At 36.6% G+C, this 26,878-nt stretch overlaps 3 protein-coding genes across 3 annotated transcripts; all 3 read right to left on the reverse strand.

The window, feature by feature from the left end:
• Positions 1 to 641: 641 nt before the first annotated feature.
• LOC147278620 (AP2-like ethylene-responsive transcription factor ANT) lies at positions 642 to 4,337 on the reverse strand. The gene is made up of 9 exons (XM_086249993.1): positions 3,761 to 4,337; positions 3,030 to 3,657; positions 2,797 to 2,879; positions 2,621 to 2,629; positions 2,438 to 2,526; positions 2,273 to 2,346; positions 2,137 to 2,187; positions 1,960 to 2,036; positions 642 to 1,574 (listed from the first exon to the last, which is right to left on the reverse strand). The coding sequence occupies exons 1-9, from the start codon at positions 4,077 to 4,079 to the stop codon at positions 898 to 900; spliced, it is 2,007 nt and encodes a 668-aa protein (XP_086106119.1). The 5' UTR covers positions 4,080 to 4,337; the 3' UTR covers positions 642 to 897.
• Positions 4,338 to 11,183: 6,846 nt separating this feature from the next.
• On the reverse strand, positions 11,184 to 13,635 carry LOC147278621 (uncharacterized). The gene is made up of 5 exons (XM_086251907.1): positions 13,203 to 13,635; positions 12,980 to 13,107; positions 12,775 to 12,887; positions 12,297 to 12,482; positions 11,184 to 11,644 (listed from the first exon to the last, which is right to left on the reverse strand). Exons 1-5 carry the CDS (start codon positions 13,550 to 13,552, stop codon positions 11,615 to 11,617), a joined length of 807 nt encoding a protein of 268 aa, XP_086108033.1. The 5' UTR covers positions 13,553 to 13,635; the 3' UTR covers positions 11,184 to 11,614.
• Positions 13,636 to 14,657: 1,022 nt separating this feature from the next.
• Positions 14,658 to 16,423, reverse strand: LOC147278622 (RNA-binding protein 1-like). Its single transcript, XM_086251906.1, has 2 exons — positions 15,929 to 16,423; positions 14,658 to 15,595 (listed from the first exon to the last, which is right to left on the reverse strand). The coding sequence occupies exons 1-2, from the start codon at positions 16,148 to 16,150 to the stop codon at positions 14,855 to 14,857; spliced, it is 963 nt and encodes a 320-aa protein (XP_086108032.1). The 5' UTR covers positions 16,151 to 16,423; the 3' UTR covers positions 14,658 to 14,854.
• Between the last annotated feature and the right edge of the window lie 10,455 nt (positions 16,424 to 26,878).

A 26,878-nucleotide genomic window follows, 5' to 3' on the forward strand; every position in this document is an offset into this window, starting at 1 on the left:
GCTTCCAGCTTTTGCGCCACCAATTCCTCATTGTCCTCCTATCATATAATCTCAGTATTTCTGTATTGGTCAAGATTTGCAATCCAACTCACACGTGAATATAACAATTGGCAAGCACTGCAAACGTGGGAATGATTTTAGTTACACAAGTTTTCTAAGCATCCACACCACGACATGGAATAGCTTTAAGTCCATTAACATCTCTCTTTGGTTTACAGCAAGTGGGAATTACAAAAGCTAAAGAATTTTTTAACCCCATAACTGCTTTTGCAAAAAAAGAAAGTGCTAAGTGCTCACTAATGATCATGATGACCCTTCAAATCCTAAAATAAGCCAAATAAAGTCTTCATCTAAGAATCTTTCCCACCCTTTTTAAATAATGAAGTGGAATGTTTGCTGCCTTTGAGGAATGCTCATATAACAAAAGGGAAGGATTGCAATAATGGTGTTATGCAGATTGAGGAACATAGATGAGATGGTGTGAGTCAAAGCAAGAAGAACCTTTTGCATTATTGGGAAACATTGAGCTGGTTTTGTACTTGGGAGGGCCTATAAAAGTTTAAAAGCAAGTTCAAATTATGGAAGGGCCACTTCTATATTGCCAAAACCATATTGCAGAATTTAATCATTAGGCACCCAAATTACAAAATCTATCTTCATTAATCCGATATGAGCCAAAAGGTTGGGTTTGAAAAAGTTTCTTACACTTTTGTTAACATAGAGATAACTGGCCCCCACCGTTAGTCTTTCATTAATGAACTCCCTAATTTCCTCCACTAAACCTTCACATAACAAAATCAACATCACCCTTTTTTCTCTCCCTAACACCACCCATTTCTTCCTTTTTCTTGTTCATGCAAAAACTTTAGACATTTTCAACAAAAGACACAAGGGTTGTTAGGTATCGTTCCAAGCAGCAAAAAGTGGCAAGTGAGACATGGAGATAGCAGCAGGCCTCAACTGGGCTGTTGGGAACCAAGAACTAATAGCAGCATCAGTACTTGGACTGACAAACTTTGATGCCAACGGAGGTTTTGCAAAGAGCATTGCGGAACCGGATTTATCCGGGCTAGCTTCTCTGGAGCTGCTCAAACTTGTCACCAATGAGGAAGGATTTGAAAAATGAGCCCCAACTTTAGCTGATTCATCCATCATTGGTTGACCAGAGTTCACTGATTCAAGTCCAATGAGGTCTTGCAATGCCATTGAGAAGGAGGGGTTCCTATAATTATTCCCTGAACCAATTGATTTCTCATCTAGTGTTTGAACACATGTATCTGACTGTTGCTGTGGAGATTGGTACAAAGCCATCTTCCAGTCTGAACCATTCCCATTGCTATTTTCGGGTTGGCTGGCTTCACCACCATTGTTTTGTGTTGATGGGTTATAATCAATGGCCTCATTGTTAGACTCTATCTCCTTGTTGCGCCTAGCAAACTCTCCGGCAAGAAGGGTATTGCTGGCCATGATCTTTTCAACATCATATCTGGTAATGTCAAAGTTGGTGACAGCATTTACCCCACGGAACTTGATTGCAGCTATGTCATAAGCTTCTGCTGCTTCCTCTTGGGTACCTGAAATTCAATTCAGTGAGAATTTGTTGCATTAATTAAAGCTTTGCAAGAAAGATTAAGGCTTTCCGAGAAAAATGTAGCCTTTAATAAGATATTTTAGCTAGAAGTCCTTTTGTTACACTCTTTATCTTCACTGAGAGAACAGCCTTAAAAAAAAGTTAATTCTTGCAGTGCCAAAGCAGACACCAACAGCCTTAAACAAAGTGAGAGAACAGAGGTGCCACAAAAATGAGTCCTTTTAGAAAAGTTCTTAAATCACAGTAACAGTCCTCATGAAATTTAGAACATGACCTAAAACAATAGGAAAAAAAGCAAACAGGGCACAAATAAGAACGAAAAACAAAAAGGATCCACAACAAAGAGTTTAAACAATTTAGGAACTTACCGAATGTCCCAAGATAAAGGTCCTTGTTTCCTGCTACCCTGCCAATCCGAGCTTGCCATCTTCCATGCTGGTGATGTCTGCAGGAAAACAATATGAGAAAACAAACTAGAATTAGCACAAAAAAGTTATTTCAACCTTAAAAATTGGGGTACAATGCAAAGGAAAACCAAGCAGAACCTTGTTACTCCTCGGTACATTGAAGCCCCCCTTGAAAATCCACTGCTTTTCCTGAAAATCAAAGGAACACATGAATACTATTCTTAAATTTACAAGCATTAGGAAACACATTCTAAGAATAAACCAGACCCTCTACCTTCTCAGATGCGCAACATATTCCTGGCGGCTCATATTTTTCATCTCTTCAATTTGTGCTGTGTAATTTTCCAACTGCCAAAAGACCAAGAGAATGAAATATCAGCTACTACTAAAAGCTTCAAAATAAAATGAAACCCAAGAAAGAGTTGAACTTGAACCATACCGGGAAGTTTATATGGGTTGAAGGGCCCCAGTACTTCAGGGCAGCAAGATCATAAGCTCTTGCAGCTTTCTCTTCCATATCATAACCCCCTGTAGTTCAAAAATGAGAAATTGATTAATGCAAATGAATAACAGAAGTGATTAAAACAAGAACCATCATTATTGTTCTCGAGTAAAGGCTCACCCAGATAAACTGCATTATTTGATTGGAATGGCATCCACCAGGCAGCATAAGCATGGTACAGGTCAGAATTAATAGCAGGAGTCAGATTAGCAACAGGTAGGGACCAAAAATTGCAGTAAAAAACATATACTTCCAAACATATAATATGAGTGGTATTGTTTTGCTTGACCACCAACCTTGCCTTCCTTTTCTGGTTTGCCCTTCCTTCTTGCAACTGTTGTCCCACAGATGAGCTTCATATCGACCAGTCCATCTATGTCTGGTGGAAGCGAGTAAATTGAAAAGTGTTACTTGAACATTCAGAGAAGAAGAAACTCAAGACTTCAAGAGTAATGAAAAACATCAATATAACACATTATTTAAGTGAAGAAATGGGTTTTTAACATTTTACGAGAGGGTAAATTTGAACCTTGTGACACCTCTATACTGTGAAGTTCTCTGCCCAAATGTGTCAATGGACTTCCTATGCACTGGCTGCTTTTGAATGACTTTTGCAGAACCTCTCTTCTTTGTTTCCATGGCCACACACTCGGTTTCAGTGGGTGAGATCTGCCTTGGAGCTGTGACACAGCTGGACTGAGAGCCAGGGCTCATGGATAGGGTAAGAGACTGTAAATCCCCACGGTTCATTGCACCATTGACAGACCCAGAAGGGCCAGAACCACCACCATCATCGACCACATTGCTATTCATCTGCTGCTCCAGAGCATGATGATACTGCCTAGCCACCCAATTTTTCAAGCAAGGTATTCCACCTTCTGGGATTTGGGTTAAATGGGGATCAGAGCCTGCAATGTGGGTCAGCTTAGATTCTTGCTCCAAATGTGTGTGATAAATTTCCTGGCAAGGGATTCCAGAATAGTATGGGTGGGATTGGACTGCAATATGTTGCTCTTGGCTTCCATAATCATGGCTTCCATAGATGCTGTCTAAGCTGAGAGCCATTGCTTCTCTTTCTTGGCTTTCATAGTCATGGCTTCCCATGCTTGCACCACTTAGAAAGTCCTCAAGTTTTGGGGAAGAGTTGGGCACCATTCCTTGACATAGAAAATGAAATCTTTCAAAAAATGAAGGAAAGCAGTTTTATTTGGCACAGAACATGAAAATGTACAATATGTTAGAGGCGTAAGCAAACCGAACCTTCTGTCTGTGACCTACTGAGAGCTTCCATGATACAAAGAGACCCATCTGACTTAAGTGGCATTACTGACAAGGGAGAGTGAAAGCCACCATTTTGATGATCTCCAACTCCATAACAGATTGCAGAGGTGTTGAGGTGTGGGGTCAGGTAGAAGCCGCTTGGAAGAGCAGCTGAAGAAGCCTGACCTTGATGATGATGATTGTAGTGGTGATGAGGGTCAGAAGTAACCTCCATTTTCATGTGGTGTGAGAGTGAGAACCCCAACCAGTTATTATTGCTTCCATTGTTATTATTATGACCATTCATGGGGGGCTTCATCTCTTCAGCTTCTTTCTCTCTCTTCCTTTTCTCTCTACTAATTTTAAGGGTTCTCACTTCTATTCCAAGCTGCAAGGCAACTCAATCATTGAGAGCAAATAAACTAATCATATCAAAATCTCTCTTGCCTCCCTCTCATTTGAAAAACTTGGTTGTTTGTTGTCTAGCTTCTGAACTCGCACCAAGAAATTTATCCACCACCAAAACTCTTCATTCTATGCACACACATATATAACATCTCTCTCTCTCTCTCTCTCGCTATCTATCTCTCTCTACAAAAACAAGAAAACCTGTGGTCTCTTTAAACTAAACAAAAAGAATGAATATTTCTAGCAAGCGATATATGCTGGAGAGCACCCCAGCATCCCATAGGGATCTGTGTAGATGAGAAAGACCACAACTTTTGCTTTTCTCTCACTTATCTTCTCTTCACATGGCTTTTTTCTTAAACCCTTACTAAAAACCCAGATCAAATATTAACACCAAAACCCTCCTCCAAGTCCCCAACACACAACACCACCCTTTTAACTCTCAAAATACATGACCTATATGCTATAAGTCTTGCACATTATATCCCAGATAACCCAGCAATTATTATCAACTTTTTCCTCATCTCTCTCTTCAATATTGACAGTGGTCAGTTGAATCTAGTGGGTGAGCAATAGCCAATAGGGTGAGAGAGAGAGAGAGAGATGGTCAGATATCCAAAACTGGGGCTGCTTTATTTTTACAGTCACAGGGCCTTAGATTTGACAATTAGGACATCTGCCCATCCAGTCACTTCATACAGTACTCAGTACTGCCTTTGTGCCACCACTCTGCACCTCTCAATGTATCTCTTAAATTTAAATCTAATGCTTCCATTTCCTTTCAACTCAAATATACCACTGTTCCAATTTGGTTCACTGCTTTCTCTGTAATCACAATTATAAATTTCTCTTTTCTTTCAAATTGAACATTCAAATAAAATTGCTTGATCTAGAGGTCTGTTCTCTTGTTTCATTTCTTTTATTTTGGCAACAGATGTTACCATAAAAATTAAAAATGTCATAGGCTCATAGCCCATCAGCCACCGTCTGATTGGATGAGGGTTGGAGTCTTAAATATGTGCCTGCCCCATTTGATCCGACCCAGCTGACCTTCAACTTTATTTATTTATCTGATCGGTCTGCAATGACAATCTGGATTGTGGATCCAAGTTAGATACTTAGATCTTCGTATTTAGTGGTTCGATTGGCATAATGCTCCTATGATTGCAGACAAAATTTTTTTTTTTTTTAAGAAAATGATAATGTTGAAAATTATAAACTTCAATGGCACGACATTTTAACAACATAATGAAAACATATTTGACACTATTATGCTTTGCAATTTTTTATCGTAATTATGGTTTGTAATTTTTTTTTATCGAAATTATGCTTTGCAATTAACTTTACTATTATTTTAAAAATAACAAGTGGTCCCAATTTGCCAATTGGTTTTTACGTAGTAAATTGGGTTTTTAGTCAACACCTGCTTCCAGACAAAAAGTGGGGTGTGGGTCTGTGCTATGCTTGAAATATTCCTGGAATGATGAGCAAAGGCCCCCCTAAAGACTATCTCTTTGTGGAAAATGCATTTTTAATTTCTCATCTTTTTGTTTCGATACTTTAATTTCATTCAATCAAATATCTTATATGTCCCTGCCTTTCATTATTTCATATACTGATATATCATAGATGCATATAGCCACCGCTGCTGTTCCATCACATGTTTTTTTGGAGAATTGTTTAATGGAATATTTAATGAAAAAATATTACATTCCCACAAGGAATAAAATAGTCTTCTTTTTTTTTTTTTTTTGAAGAAGGAAGATTCAACCTTAAATCTTTTATAATAAAGTGAAAGAAATATCTGTATACATACAACTAGTTGGTAATATATTAGTCTTCTTTATCCAATTGAATCCCCAAAATTTTCCCACTTTTTTTATTTTCCTACTTTTTTTTGCTGGAAATGGCAGGGAGTTGTTCAAGCAACTTTTTTCAGTGTTTGCCCTTTTGTTATAATCTGATGACCGGTGTGGTTTCTTTTTGAGTGGGAATGTTTACAGGGTGCATGAAAGTTTTCATGGTCACGGAGACAGATTTTCAAATGTGAATGATTTTAGTTTGAATCTTCAAACATTGACTGAGTTTGGGAGGGAATTAATGAATTGCAAGAACTAGCAAAAAGAGTCTCAGAGAGAGTACTGTATGTGCATAAAGGAAGAAAATTAATTCTTCAAAATTTTTATTATATGGTATATGGTAACCAGAGATTTAATAGTGCATACCCTACATGGCCAAATAAATAATTACTTCCATGCTTTGATTTTCAGAAATTTTTCTATGAAAAGCTGTGGGATTTTTACTTTTTAGTGATTAAGAATATTCATGTTTATTTTTGAGGTTTTAAGTTCAAAACCATCATTTTCTAACATCATATCCTATCGTTAACAAAAAAAATATATGTGAGAAGCAAATGTGGTTAGAATCCTGTGGCCCAGCTGCATCATCTATGTCCCTCATCTGAAGGCAAATCAATTAATTAATTAATTAAATTAAGTTATGGACCCTTCTTACTGCATATGAAAGTGGCAAATTAATTGGCATTCTAGTTTTTTTTATTTGGCCAGGAAATTGGCATTCTAGTTAATTGTACATTTATACCTGAAAAGTGAAAACCAAACTTGATTAGCATTAATTTAATCATATCATTACGTATATGGATTACAGAATATAAAAGGTGGGAAAGGTGATGCCAGAAGCTAGCATATATAAAACTATAAAAGAGACAATATTTGTGTAGCCTTTAATTTGTAATTAGTAGATAGGCTTCAATTAGTCAGAGGTGTGGACCTCAAGGAGAGAGAACCAGAGAAACAAACACTATTGAACAAGGCAAACAGTAGAATCACCAGCATATATACACTAATCAAACAATACATGCATAGTAGAACAAAACGTTATACATATATATATATATATAGAGAGAGAGAGAGAGAGTTCATAAAAAGATCTTTTAAATATATTATAGTGCACTTTTGTATTGTCATTCAATCATCTGAACAATTTATGTTTAGTGTTATTTTTATAAACTATATTAATGCATGCACGTGGAATCGGCCACTATTATAACCGTATATGTGATCATTCGAACCGTAATTTAAATTTTCTCAAAATGTGTTTATTTAATACTTAAGATCCAAGTTTAAATTCTTAGATTTAGGGCTATTAAAACCTGAGAAATAAAAGTTATAATGCTTAATTATCTAAACAGTTGGTGGTGCTAAAGTCAATACAAGTTGGCAAGAAATGAACCACAGGTAAGGGTGCTTCACAGAAGCACAACTGCACAAGTTTACATTTTCGCTGGGCTGCAACACTTTTTGTCATTGGAATAACAGTGTCTCCTTTACAAGAAACCTAAACCTAGAGATTATGTTACCTAGGTAACAAAAAAAAAAGATGGGGTACAGATAGTTCCAGCTCTTCCACAGCCAAACCAGTTTTATTTGGGTACAGGGTACTATACTACTGGTACAAGCTAGCTGGTACTAGTCTTTTGTGCTACATATCTCAAATTTTGATTATTAACTTTTCATTGACAATAGTCAAAATTGTTATTTCCAAGCTGGATAAATCATAAAATGAAGTTTGATAGTTGGGTCCCCTTTTTTGAAATGTTTACAAGTTTGATAGTGAAGCTAGCTATACAGGTAGGGGAGCCCAAGCCCAGAGGCAGAGAGAGACAGAGAGGGGGAATTAAATGAGGGAAGGAGTAATGAGAATCACGTGAGGCAGAGCCCAGAGGCACACAAAATCCAAAGAAAATCCAAGGAAAGATCATCAGTCCATAAAAAAGCCAATATGAAAGAAAGAAAGTGGATTATGAGATCACTAGATGATGGCTACACAACTGAGAAGGACAAATAGCAGCTTGAGGTAGCTGTACACTGTTCTGTGCTGTGCTGTTCACTCTCTCTCTCTCTCTCTCTCTCTCTCTCTCTCTCTCTCTCTCATCAGTACTGTTGGCTAGCTATGTTCCTTTCTCTGTTAGTCTGTTGTGTTGAAAATGCCTCTCATGCCCATTTTGCTTTACTTTATTACTCTCTCTCTCTCTCTCTCTCTCTCTCTCTCTCTCTCTCTCTCTCTCTCTCTCTCTCATTTAAGGCTCCCTTGCATGCAAGTTCTTTTGCCATTTTCTATCTGTCACTGCTTTCTCTCTCAGCCAGGGATGACATGTCAAAATCCAAGCCTATCTGTCATGTCACAATCACCTTAGATTCTCTCTCTCTCTCACTCTCTTTTTTGTTTCTTAAACATTGGTTCCTTTAATTCTCTTCTAATCAAAGAGATAAGGACTGTTTTTCCGGGCCTAAGGCCCGCCCTTGTACTAAAAAAATAAAGAAAGAAAAGAGATAAGGACTGCTAGCTGATTACCTCTTATGAGAAAAAAATAAAGCTAAAAGCCTAAAACCCAGCAGCCCAGCCCAGTGACTTGGGCTTCCTTTTTATGTCTAATCACTGAAACATAAACCTTAATTATATAACCTTAAGCAAATCAATACAACAGAGAGACCACACACCCTATTACCCTATAGTTTCTCAGAAGTAGTACTACTATGTATTGTGTAACAGTGGAGGAATTGAAAGCATAGATGAAGTTGTAGACTTGTAGTTGTTGGTGTGGTTACTTATTAATAAATGAGGTAGGTGGGTGTGGGTTCCTTAATTTTGAAAACTAGCTAAATTCATTTCATGGCTTCATCAGTTCACCAATTTCTAAGATAGAGATGGAGATGTGACTTTAATGTATATGTTGCTGCTGCTGCATACATAGTGCATGGCTTTTTCAAATGTATTCAATATTTGGGTTTGGGTATTTCTGTTTTGCTTGTTAATGGAAGAAGAAGAGTAAGAGGGATGTTTCTTTTTATAGTATTGTGGGTTTTTAAGTGCAAACATCTTCTGATCCATGCCTGCAGGAATGTGGTGAAAAAGAAAGCTATCCATGCATCCCCACACCCCTATTCTATCTATATCAGTCTATGATCAACCCTCCCTTGTTCATCACGTGATCTCTCTTCTCTCATATAATGTTCACATCAATTTTAACTTTCACTGCCAAAAGTAAATAACTGCTATCAATACTGTGTCAACGAATGAATTAACTTTTAAAGTTTTAATCCACCATTCTCTTTGTGAAAAGAATAAAACTATTAGTATCCCATGGTGGAACTTGTAAAAATTTAAAAAAGTATGCTTGCTAATTTTGGTTTTCATTCCCAAGATAATCATAATCACATGATCTATCAAAGGTCAATGCTAGTCAACGATGACTGATTCAGCTATGGCTTAGCCTTGAAGATATTAAAGAGTGGGTTCTTATCTTAGCATATATATATATTCTGGTTGGCGGATGGGACATCTTAGGCAAGATTCTATGGCGACGGCTACAGCCTGCCTCTGCTCAGACTGCTCTAGCCCAATCTAGCGTTACGGACGCATCACCCTACTTCACTCCCACTTATGCCTTATGAGAAGTTGAGAACCATCTCTTTTTTTTTGGCCAAGTTATGAGAACCATCTCAAATCTTCAAAAAAATAGTTGTGTTCACACTTCACACTCAAAAAAAAAAAATAATAATAATAATAATAATGTTTGTGCATTACTATAACGTTATATTGTGACGCAATCTGCTCATATTGTAATAGTATACATTTAAAAGGTATTATTTAAAATTTATATTTTAAATATTAATAGTTAAGATCTATTGATTTTAACTACGAAATTTCAATAACTTTTTAGTTTAGGTATCAAAATTAAATAACATTTTAGATTAGGTACTAGTTGAAAAGTCAAACAAAATAATAAAGTAAAAGATATTAGAATTTACAAATATTACATCACATGCCACTACAATAAAAAAATAAAAATAATAGTACATCACAAATATTATATTAATTTATACTATATTGTATTTAAAAAAAAAATCAATCCAGTCACAACTTAACTGTGACTGTCTTGGTAAATTAAAAGAGACAACTCACACCACTATACTATGTATTATTTTGAGTAAAAATATTGTTTTGACCTCTATTTATACTATATTATAGTATAATTTATCTTGAAAAAATTCAATTAAGTCACAACTTAATTGTTACTGTCTCACAACTTAATTAGATGTGACTGTCGTTCAGTCACAACTAAATGTGAGTGTCGTACAATCACAACTAAATGTGAAATCGAAACTATATTAGCAAATTTTTAAGATAATATAAAAGTCAAGGGCAATTTTGTCAAAATCTTATAAATTTTAACTAACAACAATCATATGTGGGGCAAAGGACAAAAATGTCAAATGAAAAAGGCTCAAATCAAAAGAGCCAACATGTTTGTAACCTAATCTAAGAAACTAGATTTAAATTTAGTAGTTCAATTGAAATATTATACGGTGTTCATGCTATACCAAAAAATTATTGGAATTTGATATTTAATCCTAATTTCTTATAATAGTTATACACACATCATAATTTAAATAAATAAATCACATGTCACTTGATATTATTATTAAATAAAAAAAATTCTCCAAATCTTTGCATTCTAACTCACTTTTAACCCTAGTTTCTGGGATAAAAAATTATTTAGAGAAACAACTTATATATATATATATATATTTTTTTTTTTTTTGCCACGATATTACTAAAATATCACAAGAGTTCCAATTAAGAGTTTTGTTCAAAATCTTGATTTCTGTTGGGTCACCCTCGTTTCCATTTTTTTAAAATCCCAGAATACACTTTTTCCCCTACCTATTTTGAAATATGACAGGGCCATTGGTCCCATTAATTCCTGCCACAGTACCACGTTTTTAACCTGGTTCAAATGGCCCAACAGACCCATGAGAAGCTTGCCCGATAAGCAGTCAATCCAGTCATAGAAAAGTTATAAATAGGCCTGGCCCATTTCCTTGGATGGCCTCCTCGTCTTTGCAAGAAAAATAAGGTACTAAAATGAGCAAAATCAGAGAAATAAAAGCTTCATCACTAGATTCAAAAGAAATACTAAGACAGCACAAAGTAACAATTCCGATTTCCATTATTGCTGTACCTTATTCTGTAACCATGCAACTAACCAAAAGATCCTTTATCAAGACCAACTTTCTCAGTTCTCACCCAGATTTACATGGAATAAGAAGAATGAATATAAACACACCGGTGGATAGTTGCTAAATGTCCACCAATGAGCATGAAAAGAAGTTGCTTAATGAGCCAACCTATTCTTTGTGCTACGCAACACTTCGGGGGAAATGGGTCTATCCAAAAGATTTCTTGAGCAAGTGCTATGGTGTTTGAAAACCAAAAGATCGGAATCCATACTGCAAGAAGTACCTATTCTTGATGCTAGTTACCCATCGCATAAGAGCTGATAAGTATGAGAAGAACTGAAAGAACTGATGTCAGGATTGGTAATAACAAAATGGTGCAGGCGGATTGAGTTAACTGTCATCATCACCACCTTCGTATTAATGATGTAAGCAACTGCAACAAATTATAAAAAGTTGTCCATTAGTCGCAGTACGCGAGCCAAATTTTTAGTGATGTTGACAGAGGATAATACCAGTTACTCAAGAGCAAGAGTATTATGTTGGCTCTGTCCAATATAAAGTATAATATACTTATAACCAGAGCATAAAAAAGGTTTAAATTCCTGACATTTATACTATTGTCTGGTGTAATAGATATTGTACTTATTCCCATAGTAAAGCCAGTTTTGACATATTTCACAAACTAATTGAGATTAGAACTTGGAATGATAGTTGTACAATTTCAACACCACCTTTTCCCCTAAGCTGTGTACAAATACCAGACATGAGGGAACTAATGTCCAAAATGAGCAGCTTTTTGGACACGAGTTCAAGCTACATATGGTGCTCTACATGCTTCAAATTCCAAACATAAGATGCAAGAACTTCCACATTGAGCAGTTTTCTAAAACAAGGAAACTACTCCCTACCATGAGAAAGAATACAAGGAACATATACTGGTCACATGCACTGGTATTCAATCCTAGTCCCACTGTCCCAGATGGGAAATAAAATTGTATGGAAAACTTGCATTTGCGGAGGCAAGATACTAAAGTTATCATATTAAATACTTCAAAAGACTATCTAAATAGAGAATGTTTTTGTACCTCAAACAATTCAAATGGGCTACCACGGCGATATACATCACTCTTCTTGCTCTTATCACCAGGAAGAAATTTATACAATAGTGTTCTCCATCCCAGAAGTAAAACAGCAGTGCTCCCCATTGTTACTAGTATGAAGTTGTATGGTGGAATGTGGCCTGCTGTTGATGCCCTTATGATTATCCCAAGCTGCCCAAAAAGTAAAACCGACGATGGAGTGTCATCAGTGGTCTCATAAACATAATGCCCACAAATAAAGTCGCTAGACGAATTCAGTAAAAGAACTATACATACAGGTACACTATAATGTAAAATTATTTCAGATTAACAAGTCATGCAATTGAAAGAAACATAATTGGAAGAACAATGCTAGAGATAAAAGAGTGCCAATCCATTATTTCCTCTGAAGCTGAAAGAAGCAACTTCATTGAAACTATTGAAGTGGAAACCATATGTACAAAGCACAAACGAATGGACTTACCGGAATCCCCAAAGCCCATGACTTAGCCGTAGCAGTAACAGCCTTTGGCAGACCATTGACTCCACGTCCATCCTCCCCATAGCCACCGAGAAAATAAGCACTCAAAAACCACCCTGTTCAACCACATTTAGCTTCTCACTTTAAATAAAAACCCAAGTCAATGCTTTCTTTCAAACTCAAAACAACTAACAATGAACAAGCATACCAGCAATAAAAGGGTCAGCTGTGCGCAGGGTTTCGAATTCAAAAACCGAGAAGCCATGGCTGAATCTCCCAATTGCAGCGAAAGTAAGCAAAGCCAAAACATCCCCACCAGCAAGCAATGCCACACGACTGAAACATAGCAACCCAAACCCACAAATTTCAAAAACCAAACATAAATATAGAAAAATTATGGAATTGGGTGTTCTTAGATTCATTAAAATTACCCCCATTTTCTAAAACGAGCAGATGAACTGGGCTTCTCGAACTGAATGACACCTTCCAAAGGCATCTTCTCTCCGCCAACGAAAACGGGTTGCTCATTTTCAAAAGCAGGAGGAGGAGGTGAAGCTGAGGAGCTAGAGAAAGCCTGTTTGGTGGCTGAGCTCGAATCGACGCCTCCATCGGCCTTTGCAAGCGTGAGATTGAGGGGTTTCGAAGGGTTTGGTTTGGGAACGAACCTGGGTCTGCGGCCAGAGAAGAGTGGTGGGTTTGGGCTTGTGAATTTGGGAGGGGACGTGAGAGAACATCTTCTCCCTGATAGGGCTCCGCTTGGAGCTTGGCTGAGCACTAGCATGGCTTTCGCTTCACCTCTCTCTGTTCAGTTGCCCACTTGTTGTTCGCCTATATCAACGCCACACGTGCGGCCCAACAAGGAAGACGAAATACAAGCCTTACAAATATATATATATATATATATATTTTTTTATTTAGGATATTTCATAATTTTTCTGGTTTATATTTTATAGGGTTAATTTAAAAAAAAAAGACTCCAACTTAATTGTCAAAGTGAATCAAGAATCCTTCTTCAAAAGTATGACTACTACTTTATTTAAGTTTTAAATGAAGCTATTTCATCAAATCTATTAACACTTTTCGTTAAAAATATTAAAATATTATTTTTTCACAATTAAAATATTTATAAAAATTAAAAAATAACACTAAAAGAATAAAATTATTAAAAATGAAAAAAGAAAAAATATAATAATTATTTATAATTATTTTTTCCTTTAATATTTCTTCTTCTTCTTTAATTTTTTTCTTCTTTTTGTTTTTTTATATTTTTTATTAATTTTCTTATTTTAGTGTTATTTTTTAAATTTTTATAAATATTTTAATAGTGAAAAAATAATATTTTAATATTTTTAACATAAAATGTTAACGAATTTGACGAAATAACCTCATTTAACGTTTAAGTGAAATAATATTCTGATTGATGCACTTTTAAAAGAAAAGTCCTGATCTGACTCTGACACACAAGTTGGCGTCATTTCCCTTAAATTTTCCCTATTTTATATTTATACTCACAGTTTTATTGAAGTTTTTTAATAGTTTCCATATTTAAAAGAAGGGTAATGGACCTAATGGAATTAGCTTTCCTTTTCCCATTATATTATAGAGTGCACACATTATATGTACCATGTTTATTGAAATAAGTAGGTGATGGTATCTAAAGCCAAATATATTTTCCTTGGAACCCATTTATAAATGTAGAGTGCATTGAAGCAAGCCAAGAAAAAATGACCATGTTAGGGTCAAGTACCCAATTCCCAATCATGGATTAGCAAAACCTTCTCTTCGAATGCTGAGAACTCCGCACTTTGTGTGGATGTTGGATTTGCCAATCAATTACAACAGAAAAAGGGGTTTTTGGGGAAAAGAATCTATATACATTCTGAACAGGAAATCAATGCCAATTATGACTAATCATTTTTACAAACCAATCATGCAAATGCTTTAGTTCCAAACCTAACTTTCTGAGTAATGAATGCAATTATATTACAGAGGTCCTAATCCTGTATAGATGAAAGGTTAAAGCTTAAGTTATCCATCAAGAACTCTTTGATTCCCTTTCGCTGAGAGCAGCACCGATGGATCCTCAATCCAAATCTGACCCATCAACCCGAGATGACTTCACATCAGCTGGTGCATGCCCATGGCCAAAAACAACCTGATTCGAATTGCCACCACCAACAGCTTGCCCAAAAGTTCTGATATACCCACCTGCTACCAAGCCCCCACCATTCATGTAGGCAGGATTAAAAGAGTTTCCATAAGGAAACATCCAGGCCGGAGGACCAATTGGAGCAATGCCATAACCAATCCCACCAGATCCTCCTGAAGGGTACCAACCGCCATGAACACCAGGTCCATAAACAAACGCTTGAAGACCATTATAAGGTGCAGGGCTAGGAAGAACCCCACATCCCGGATTATAAGCATACGGAGGGTGATTGCCCATCGGATAGCCACTGTCGTTAGTGTTATTCTCCTCCTTTGGCACAGCCCTCTTGACTTCAGCAAGCTTACCATTCAACTCGTGAAAGCTCTTCTGCATAACATTCTCAACAGATTCCTCTGAAGCAAAGGTGATGAAACCAAATCCTCTCGGCCGGTGGGTTGTGCTGTCATGCATCACCACTACATCTGTTACCCTACCAAACTTCTCAAAGTAATTCTTAAACTCCTCCTCAGTTAGACTAGCTGATAGACCCCCTACAAAAATCTTCCTTGTCCTAAACTGGTTGTTGCCATTCTCAAAACTACTACTCCTACTGAACCGTCTACTTTGATGTTGGTTTCTGGGTTCGCTTCTGGGAATTGCTTTTTTCACATCTACCTATTAACACAACATTGATAATGAGTTATGCAATCCATAATTTAAATCCTGTTTTGATTTTTCTGAAAAATGCAGTACAGGACAGGATAGGAAATTATTATTTATGTACCAACAAATGAAAGGAAATAATAATCTTTAAGTATAAATTTTTATACAAACAAGCAAAACTTTCCAGTTCCGCTTAAATCACAAAGCAATTTCAATTCTTTTTTATCAGGAGATGGGAGGGCAAGAATGGAACTCTTGCCCTTTCTTTCCCAGCTTCGATTTTCTCAGCAACCAAACAGAACAATAAACCAAAATGTAAATAGAAAAGAATAAGAAAAACCTTACCGTCCTTCCAAGAATGACATGCGTGTCTTCTAAGGCTTTATCAGCTGAAGAAGAGTCAGAGAACCAGACGAAGCCAAACCCTCTAGGGTTGTTGGTGATACGGTCCTTGGCAATAACCGAGCCCAAAACGGTGCCGTACTTCTGGAAGTGGTCTTTCAGTGTATGTTCTCTCGTCTCCCGAGAGATGCCTCCCACGAACAGCTTCGCTTGGTCAGAGTCCATAGAGAAGAATTAAAGCCCCAAAAACCCTAACTGCACAGAAACCCTAAAACCCCAAATTACACCAAAATCCCTAGAAAAGAGGAAATCTACACCTAAAATAAAAATAAATAATAAATAATAAAAGCTTTGGGTTTCACTTTTACAGGGTTGTTTTTGAAGAAAGTGAAGAAAATATTAACTTAGCTCAACACTCAATCATGGCAGGGCATACTGTAACTGTTGACGAACCAAGTCTTCCTTTTTAAAATGATCTCAAGTACTCTGACGGCCCTAGTTTCCTTCTTCGTATGGAAGACTGACAAGTACGAAGCCTCCTTTTCTCAATTCTCGGGCATGGGCCTTCTTGTTAATGAGCCCAATATCTCAGCCAACATCTTGGACTTTTTCCCCCTTTCAATGTCTTGTTGGGCCATTTGTGACCCAACATATGTGACTCCTGTTCATCAGCCTATGCACCTAATGCTTCGACCTAAAATGCAGATGTATGCGAAGGGAAACTCTAAAATGACCCCCTTCTTTCTTCTTTCTTTTTTCTTCTTTTTTTTTTTTTTTTTCTTTCGAAACCCTACACTTATGTTTTACTTGAATGGAGTATAGTGAGTATGTGGAATTTCGGAAGCAAGAAAAGGGTTTTAGAATTTCATGTATGTGAATCAGAAGGCCCAAATTGATAAGCAAAGTTATGTAAACACGGGTTTAAATTCGGTATTCAGCCTAATTATTATTTATTTAGGAATAGCTAATTTTCTTTATTTTTCCTTTTTCTTTTTTCTCTTGCGAAGATAAATGATCATTGTTATGCTAGTCGAAGTAAAGAAAACACCAAATCGTGTGGCAAAGTGTGGGAATAGGTAGGTTTCTTATCACTTTATCAGTCAATTGTTATGCTATCTCCCCCAAAAGTTGCTGAGAAATTCTTACATACGTTTTTTTCACAATTATCAGTCATGCGACCAGCACACGAGGAAATGATTGTGATTTGTGAGAAGAATGTTGTTTATGTTCATAGTATACATGAAAATTTTCATGGTGATAGGTTAAAACAGACACCTAATGCAAAGGCATGACAAAGTTTGGGCCAAACAGGTGGGCCTGATTTGTTAAAGAATTGGACTCTGTCGTGGCCCATCACTAAACAAATAGCAAAATCACCACTACATTACCAAATGTGATGATCGACATTGTTGTATTTAAGTTTAATAGAGGATTTATATGCATCAACATGTCAGTGGAGCTCTCCCATTAAATTATACTTGCCTCTTGACACGCGCTTGTATGTTAATTGGCTTTTCTTGACCTTTCTCTATTTTCGACCTCAACTGAACTGTATATCTCTTTTATTTTCTTCAACTATATAATTCACATAAACTTCCTTCAACTTTATTTAATAAATTTCACCTAACATATCTCAAGTGAAGTCATTACTTACATTGCCACGTACTAACATGAATTCTACATGTACCATTTTATAGCATGATGATAATTAAAAATAATGATAAAAAAAATACAATGTTCCAAATTTGAGGTTAGGACTTAGGTGTAAGATCAAATCTGTAATGGGACAATATTATGTGGAAACACCTAGCTGTTGTGTGTAGTGCAGGAGGACTCAATCCCGAGATCTCCTCACATGCGGGGTTGTAGCTCAATGCTAATTTTAATTACTAGTATAATCCATCACTTGTTTGCGTGCGAATATTCGAAAATCGTGTCCCCAATTTTCATTTCAAGGATATGATATGTGAACATAAGAATCCACGTTAATCATTTATCTAATCAAATCCCTTTTCCCCATTGTTAATTCTTTGCATGTGGCATAAGCTTTGAACGAGTCATGTTGTTGGGTGAGACCAACACTTAGAGAGAAGCCCCCTAATAAATTACTTTGCAATAATCAGTAAGCAAATCAAGTTTTCTCTTATCGGTAATCTATTAGATAGTTTAATATATTATATGAAGAACCAATAAATTTGAATTATTAATCAATAATTAGGTAATTTAAATTGATATTCTGAGAACCTAACATGCAAAATATGCTATTAAGAAATATTACCTTTTAAGAAGAAAAGGAATTGATGAATTCATTTCAACGTTATTCATGTTCAACTTCAATAATTTGCACTGCCACCCAATTTATTGTTAATTGATCAGCAATCTATAGATTCTATACTATGATTACTATCCACTATAAGCAAATTCCCAAGCCTTAATTTAAAGACACTTTATTTTTTGCCCTTTTAAGACAAGTTTGACTACTTATTGTTACCATGAGTGCCCCAATAATCAAATGAAAGGTGGTGCAGCAGGCACAGGGATTAATTAAGCAAAATAATGATATAAGCGAGTGGCATCTTTTGGTGTTTAGAGAATTTAAACGGGTTTGCGAGTCTCATGCATTATGATCTTTGTCTTTGTCATCTTCTCGTTGCCAAAAACATGACATATAATACCCAAAGCTGTTTCCTCATAAAAGCTAGCAATATTTATTAATTTGTTGAATTTAGTAATGTTAATTTACTTTTTTGGGTTTTGGGTCGTCAAAATGGCAAATAGGGCAAAGGGCATGCATGGTAGTGGATGGCATGAGTGGAAACCCAAATTCCAAGTAAATATATAAATGTACTCATCAAGGCTCAAGTGCGCAAACATACGCTAACTTAGGCCTCACCAAAAAGCCCAAGGCCCAAAGCCCACCCGAAGCCCGCCCGGCCCATTAGGCCCGAAGCCCGATTTGGCCCAAAATTTGGGCCGGCCCGGCCCGGCCCGAAAGTCTCTTGGGTTGGGCTTGGGCCATCCCCTTGAAGCCCATGGGCCGCCCGAAGCCCGGCCCGTTTAGGCCCGCCCAAAGCCCAATTTGGGAATCATAACATATTTAATAGGTTTTCGTTTGTTTACTCTAATAAATTATTAATATGTTTATTAAGTTATTATATAATACTATAATGTTAGTAAATAGTAATAGTGTAAACTATGTAATACCATAAATAATAAAATAATAAACTTTTAAAATTATATATAACATTACAACTATAATAAAACATAAATGTATATGTGTATATACAACTATAATTAAAGTTATTAAACCACGATCGTCAATTCATTAATTCAACGATCTGAACCGTTCATTTTCTATTTTCATAGTCAAAGATCATCCTTACAAAAAATCGGCTAAATCGGAATTCATCTACCAACTCGATTATCATTAGAAAAACCACGACCGTTCATTAATTCGACCACTGTTACGCCACTTTTATATCTCCGATTAAGCTAATTTTTTGCAAAAAATCTATTTGAGTGGGGAACAAAAACTTGAACGGTTCGGATTGTTGAAAACACGATCGATATGTGAGCTTCTACATATAAATACACTTGAAGAATATAATTCTAATAACTGTCCCGTTGAAACCTTGTTGTTTTCATAATTATGAAGACCACAACGTGATTTCAAAAATTTGACCCGTTCATTTTCTATGTTCATAGTCAAAGATCATTCGTACAAAAAATCGGCTAAATCGAAATTCATCTACCCATTTGATCATCATTAGAAAAACCACGATCATTCATTAATTAGATCAACATTATGTCACTTTTACATCTCCGATTGAGCTAATTTTTTGCACGAATTATCTTTGAGTGAGGAACTAAAATTTGAACAGTTTAGATCGTTGACAACACAATTGCATCGTTGGTTTATAAAAATATGTAATAAAATATATAATAAAACATATGTACATTTATGTTTTATATAGTTGTAATGTTGTATATAATTTTAAAAGTTTATTATTTATGGTATTACACTATTACTAACATAATAGTATTATATAATAACTTAATAAACATATTAATAATTTATTGAAGTAAACAAACGAAAGAGCTATTAAATATGTTATGATTCACAAACTTGACAAATAAACTAGTCAGCTCAGTTGGTTGAGAGTTGAACCTTGTTATGTGAGGTCCCATGTTCAAATCACAACATAGCAAAAATTCTATATTTTTTTTGAAGATATATATGTGTCTAAACAGGCTTTGGGCCCATTTTGGGCCGCCCGTTCGGGCCTAGCCCGGCCCGGCCTTCCAAGCCCGCAAGCCAAAGCCCGATGGGCGGGCCTTGGGCTTGTGTATTAAAGCCCAAGCCCGGCCCGGCCCGGCCCGAAAATCCTATTGGGCTTCTATAATTCAAGCCCGAGCCCGGCCCGAACCCGAAAAATTTGGGCCGGGCTAGCCCGGCCCGGCCCATTGCCGACCCCTACGCTAACTTGTTGGAGTTTGATCCAAGGTTTGTTAATTTAAGTTGATATATGGAAACTGCAGCCACCAGTAGGCAGTGGTGACCTTGAGCCATGTGGGTCTACAAGCGTCTCGCGAGAGACAACGACATGGTCTCTGCATGTAAAATTCGATGAGGGTTTAGATGTTGTATAATGTATTGTTGTCATGCACCACTTTATATATAACAAGAAACTTAAAGAATTAAAATACCAAAGCATGCAAGAGAAAATTTATTTTATTTAGTCGAGGAAAGTAGATCTGACCTACTGCCTAGTGCCTACATACATACCCTTCCTAGCAGATGAACAATTCTTATACCCCAACAAACGGTGATAAAGCACCTTTTTGGTTTAATCAAATATGTTACTGTTTATTTGTTTTATAGTAAAAAAAAAAAAAAGTGAAATAATATAATAAGTTAAAATTACAATAAATTAAGCGTTTAATTATTTTTAATAAAACTAAAAAGATATTTTTTCATAACATAAGGTTTAAATTGCATATTATTCCCTATATTCTTTTGTAGGATTTGACAGAAGGAAACAATATATAATATATTATGAGAATAAGATGTGCTACACACATTTTTCAAGCACATACTATATTTTTCCATACACAAGCATTCATTTACGCGTAAGTAATTTGACAAATTAAAAAATATAATATTTGTTCATCAATGATTATTAGTCACTCAAAAATATTCTTCATATGCTAATTTAAACAAATTAAATTACTCTCAATTTAAAAATAGACACCGAGTGAGAAAAAGCACTGAGATTGTGATGACCTTTGAAAATGAAGAAAGACAGCCTAGAAAAGGGAAAACCTTGGAACCGATTAATGGACGTAGGAGGACAAGAGGAGGGCAAGCATGGTGGCTCCTTGAAGATTATAATCCATTGTTTATTTTGACCAAGAACAAAAGGTGATAAGACACGCCTTAGGCCATCCACAGTGGTGAGAGTGAGAGTGAGAGTAAGACATAGCCTGAAAAGTGATTTTTTGGCCTGAAAAGTGATTTTTTGTCCTGAGAGTGAGAGTGATATGTGCTGAAGCTACAGTGGTGCTGAGAGTAAGAGCTGAGAGTAATGTAATTGTATATAATTAAATTAAGCCTAAGTTAGATTAAGTTATAGTTAAGTTATAATTTATAGTTTAAATATTTATAAAAATTATACCATTAGTTTTATTTTAAAGAGATCTTTAATATAAGGTCAATATTGACTATATTTGAAATTATAATTTTATTACCTAAAATATAAATTCTATATTTTGTCTCCACCAATACCTTTATTTCATTTCACCAACATAAAACAAGAAAATTTAAGACAAACATAAATAAACATAAACAAATAAAACAAAAAACAATCACAAACAAACACAAACAAACACAAAACGACAGCCACAAACACAAACACAAACACAAACACAAACACAAACACAAACAAACACACAATGGTATTGGAGACATCTTCAACATTTCGGCGTTCATCGCCGGCGTCGGCCTCGTGCTTGGCCACGACTTCCTTCTCGCGTCCAAAGGTGCTGAACCAAATCATTCTTCAGTTGCCGGTGGAGTGTTGTTGACCGTATCAACCTAACCCGAGAAAGCCGTTGCTCTAAAAGAATTGGCTGATAACTTTGGCCTCCATCATATGGTTCAGTGTCATACCGTGCCACAGCCCGGGAGATTCTTTCCTGAACGTGGTCAATGTCATCGTCCGATTCATCGTTCTCGTTCTCGTTCTCTGGACGCTCGTCCTCAATGATCATGTTGTGCAAAATTATGCATGTCTTCATAATATAGCCTAGATCATTGACATTCCATCCTCTGGCGGGCTTTTTTAGAATCTCCCATCTAGCCCTCAGAATCCCGAACGCCCTCTCGACATCTTTCCGGTAGGACTCTTGATATCTTGCAAATAGCTGACTTGCCTCTCCTACCGGATTCGTTATTGTTTGTATAAGCGTGACCCATTTGGGATAGATCCGATCCACTAGATAATACCCCATTGTGTAGTCATTGCCATTAACCTTATACTTGATCTGATGGTTTCGCATCTGCTCCTCATCATCAAAAAGGTGTGAGCCATCCAATACGTTGATGTCATTGTTGCTCCCTGGAAAACCAAAATTGGCATGCCAAATCCACGTGTCGTACCCGGCAACGGCCTCTAATATCACAGTTGGGGTGTGATAATGGCCTTGATATGCCCCTTGTTGTCCTACTGGGCAATTTTTCCATTCCCAATGCATGCAATCCAGACTCCCTAGCATACCTGGGAATCCTCTTTTTTTAGCCTTACGCAATAGCCGTTGGAGATCAGCCACTGTTGGTGTGCGGAGGTATTCCGCTCCGTACACCTCCGGAATAACTCTTATGAACTTCTTGAATGACTCCAGCACTGTGGTTTGGGCAATTTGGAAGCCCTCGTCTGGGGCATCAGCCGAGTACCCAGCGGAGAGCATTCTCATGACCGAAGTCAGCTTTTGCTCTGGCGTACAGCCCCATCTTCCAGTAGCGTCTTGTCTTTGTTGGAAGTAGACATCTTTGTTGCACACATCTTGCATCATCTTTAAGAATAGTGATTTCTTCATCCGATAGCGTCGTCGGAACATCTCTTCAGTATATCTTGCTCCAGGGTCGAAATAGTTGCTCATAATAAGACCATGGCCTAGTTGTCGGTCTCGAGGGATATATCGTCGTGGTTGGGATGTGCCTCCATGTATTGGCCTTCTTTCACTTCGTTGTTTATGTCGTCGGTAAGCAGCCATGGCACACGCCGTGATATTTGCGAGCTGGTCATCGTACATGTCTAGTTGTGCCTGAAACATCTCTTCATCTGAATCATAATTGTGGGGGGTAGACATCCTGAAGCAAAGTGTAAACGAATTTTCTGCAATTACTAAGCAGGGTGAATTGGTGAAGGCACGACATGGTGAAATTTATAGACTAGGTGTGATAATGTAAACGAATCAAAATCTTATCATCTTGGAAAATTAAACGAATCAGAATCTTATCATCTTGGAAAGTTAAACGAATCAAAATCTTATCATCAGTCATAACAGGCTATCTTATCATCTTGGAAAGTTAAACGAATCAAAATCTTATCATCAGTCATAACAGGCTATCTTATCATCTTGGAAAAGTAAAGGAATCCGTGACATATTTAATAATAGGGTATTTTATTTTAATTCATAATAAAATGCATACATAAAGTACACGACAGAAATAGTTGGAAAAACAATGACACGTCAGTCATATTGTGAAAAGTCAGTGTTGGGGAAGTACCCTCCCGAGCTTGACGTGCCCTGATTGGCCTCGTTAGCAGCACTTGCCCTCCACCTCGCCAAAACCTCACGCTGTTGTGCCTCCCAAAACGCTCGTTGTTCTCCGTGCATGTTGGTGAGGTCCTTGCCCATGACCTCATAATCTTGCTGCTTTTGTTTGAAATCGGTGTGCTCTTTGATCAATCGGTCGCGTGAAGCAGCTATGTCCTTCTGCCCGTGGCAAAGAAACCTGATACTATCGGCAAGGTCATCATCATTAGTATCAACTTGTTTGGCCCTCTTGGAGTTGTTTCTACCATGTGGCCTCGGGCGACTACCGCTAAGTGGTTGAAAGGCCGGGGCATCCTCATCCGCGCTCAATTGAACCGCTTCAGCTTCGGTATCGGCATCAGTGGGGGTGTCGGTTTGTGCATGTTGCCACTTCACAAAGTGTTGCATCTTAGCAAAACAATGGTGCCAAGCAAAAGGACGATTTTTCGGGTTTATTGCTTGGTATCGTGCGTTGGCAAAGGTCACCTAGTAATATGAAAACAAATTAATGAATTATAAATGGTACTCAAATATTTGAATTTAATTATCACGAAATATTTGAGTTTAACTAGCAAAAATAAAGTATACACAATCTCAAATATAGTACACACATATTGATCAAACATAAATATGTGAATTTAATTAACAAAAATATTTGACTTTAACTAGCAAAAATAAAGTATACACAATCTCAAATATAGTACACACATATTGATCAAACATAAATATGTGAATTTAATTAACAAAAATATTTGAGTTTAACTAGCACAAATAAAGTATACACAATTTAAAATAAAGTACACACATATTAATCAAACATAAATATGTGAATTTAATTAACAAAAATATTTGAGTTTAATTAGAAAAACTCACCGTATCAATTTGATTTTGCCCGCTAGTGCGTGATCGTTCGGCCGCCAAGATACATTTATGATATTTCGAGGTGGCTTGCCCTATTTTCTTGAAGTGAGCCATGACCGCCCCAATTTGTCGCCCATTCCTCATGGCGAGAGGAGATTTCCGAATAAATTGATCGTACACTTTATTCCAAAATTCCATGTTTCTTTGATTGGATCCGATTTCACAATCTTCCGAATTTTCCATCCAAGCTTCAACAAGCGCTACCTCTTCTTCAATGGACCAATTCTTTTTCCTTGCATTTTCCATGATTGGAAAAAAAGAATTTTCTAGAAAAAGTGAGGTGATTTGAATAGATTGATAAAATGAATGAATTGGATAGATAGATGTGTGAAAAAATGAAGTGTGAATGCTCAATTTATAGGAAAAATGATGAAATAGCCGTTATAAATTTTTCAGAATTTTTAAATATTTTTTCGAATTTTTTTGGTATTTTTAATTGCATTATAACGGTCAATTAATTCTAACCGTTGATCTCCAACGGATACACTCATCTGAGCCTCCAGACGCTGCCACGTGTCGCTGCCTTCTTTTTTTTTTTTTTTTTTTAATTGAAACCGGGCTTAAAAGGAGGACCGTTGATCTGCAACGGGCAAGTGATCTGGGCCAACGGTGTGAAGCAAGCGCGCGTGTGGGCGAGTGGGAGGCAGGACCTGCGGTGAACAGTGGCGTGTCGGCCACTTTAGTCGCTCCCTCCGAAGTACCAATATGCCCCTGCCAATAATTAAAATTCCGGACCGTGCCTCAGCTTTTTGAATTTGTCAAAAGCCCTTTTTCGTCTTTTCCATGCCCCTGCTTTATTGGCTGAACAGTGCTTGTCGGCCACTGTTTTCTCTCCCTCCGCAAGTACAAAAATGCCCCTGTCAATAACGAAAATTCCGGACTGTGCTGAAGGGTTTTAATTCTTCTCTCTGCCCTTTTTCGTCTTTTCGATTTCGGTGGGACCCACTGTGATAAAAAACTCACACACTCTCACTCTCAGCTGGATCTTCTCCTCACCCTCAACTCTAACCCTCACTCACCCTCACTCTCATTATTCCGGCCCATTGTAGCAAAATTAGAGTTTCAGGGCACTCTCACTCTCACTCTCAAGCTCACCACTGTGGAAGGCCTTAGGGATTACACACCCTTTGGACTTTGCAAGCCCTAGAAAAAATTAGGGTCTTGTTTTTTATGCTCTTCCCACATCGAAACCCGTAGGTTATTATTGTTTTCTCAATGCCCAATGAGTATAGAAAGCCTTCCCTATGCAAGACATTTGTGACCCACTATTCCGGGAACAAATTGTTAACAAACCAACCCTATATTATATGCTTGTATGGTTCCCTAGCTAGCTTGTACTAGTTCCCAATGCATGGTATTCCATATCTTGGAAACCCACAGTAGTTTCTTCCTAGAACTGAGAGAGAGAGAGAGAGAGAGAGAGAGAGAGAGAGAGAGAGAGAGATGCAATAATCTCATTTTTCAAAGTACAAACTCCAATATATATGTATAAGAAAATATATCATGTTTGTAAAGAGAAAAAAATTTAGGTATTCCGTAAATACCACATGTGTTTATCACCAAGAGAGAGAAAGAGAGAAAGAGAGAGAGAGAGATATGCAAATTTTTCTCTTATAAAGGGGAACGGATTGAACTGTTCTAGTTCTCAAGTGAGCATATAATAGTCAGATATCCAATTTAAAATGAGGGGAAATGAAATTACAATTGAGAAAGATAAATAAGAAAGAAAAAAGAAAGTTTGTTACATGATCATCATGAGCTCAACTTGGGACACACGTGAATTATATGATATGATATTTTGGCCCCCTCTATGTATTATGTTTGGTTTTAGTCTTTCCACAATGACAGTACTAGTACTCCTCAAAAGGATATTGAAAGCCTCTATGTTTTATTTTATTTTTTAATATGGGGGGTAATTATTTCTTATTACTACTCATCAAACATGTAATTTTTCATTATTTTTAATATTTTAAACAAAAGAGTACTAATGAAAGAAAATGAGTTCCACCGCTTAATAGCAAAACTCGTGTACAAAGTAATAAAAAATATCAGTGTTTCGGAGGAAAAATTATTGTATATGATTATAATACTATGTGACATGATGACATATTATTATTAATTCACTCAAATTATAATACGTGTATAATAATTAATTTTAAAAACCCTAAAACTTAGGAAAAACTTTAAAATAAAAAAAAAACTCTTAAAATCATC

Source organism: Dryas octopetala, chromosome 7 (assembly GCF_963921425.1).
Source record: "Dryas octopetala chromosome 7, drDryOcto1.1, whole genome shotgun sequence".
Classification (NCBI taxonomy): domain Eukaryota; kingdom Viridiplantae; phylum Streptophyta; class Magnoliopsida; order Rosales; family Rosaceae; genus Dryas; species Dryas octopetala.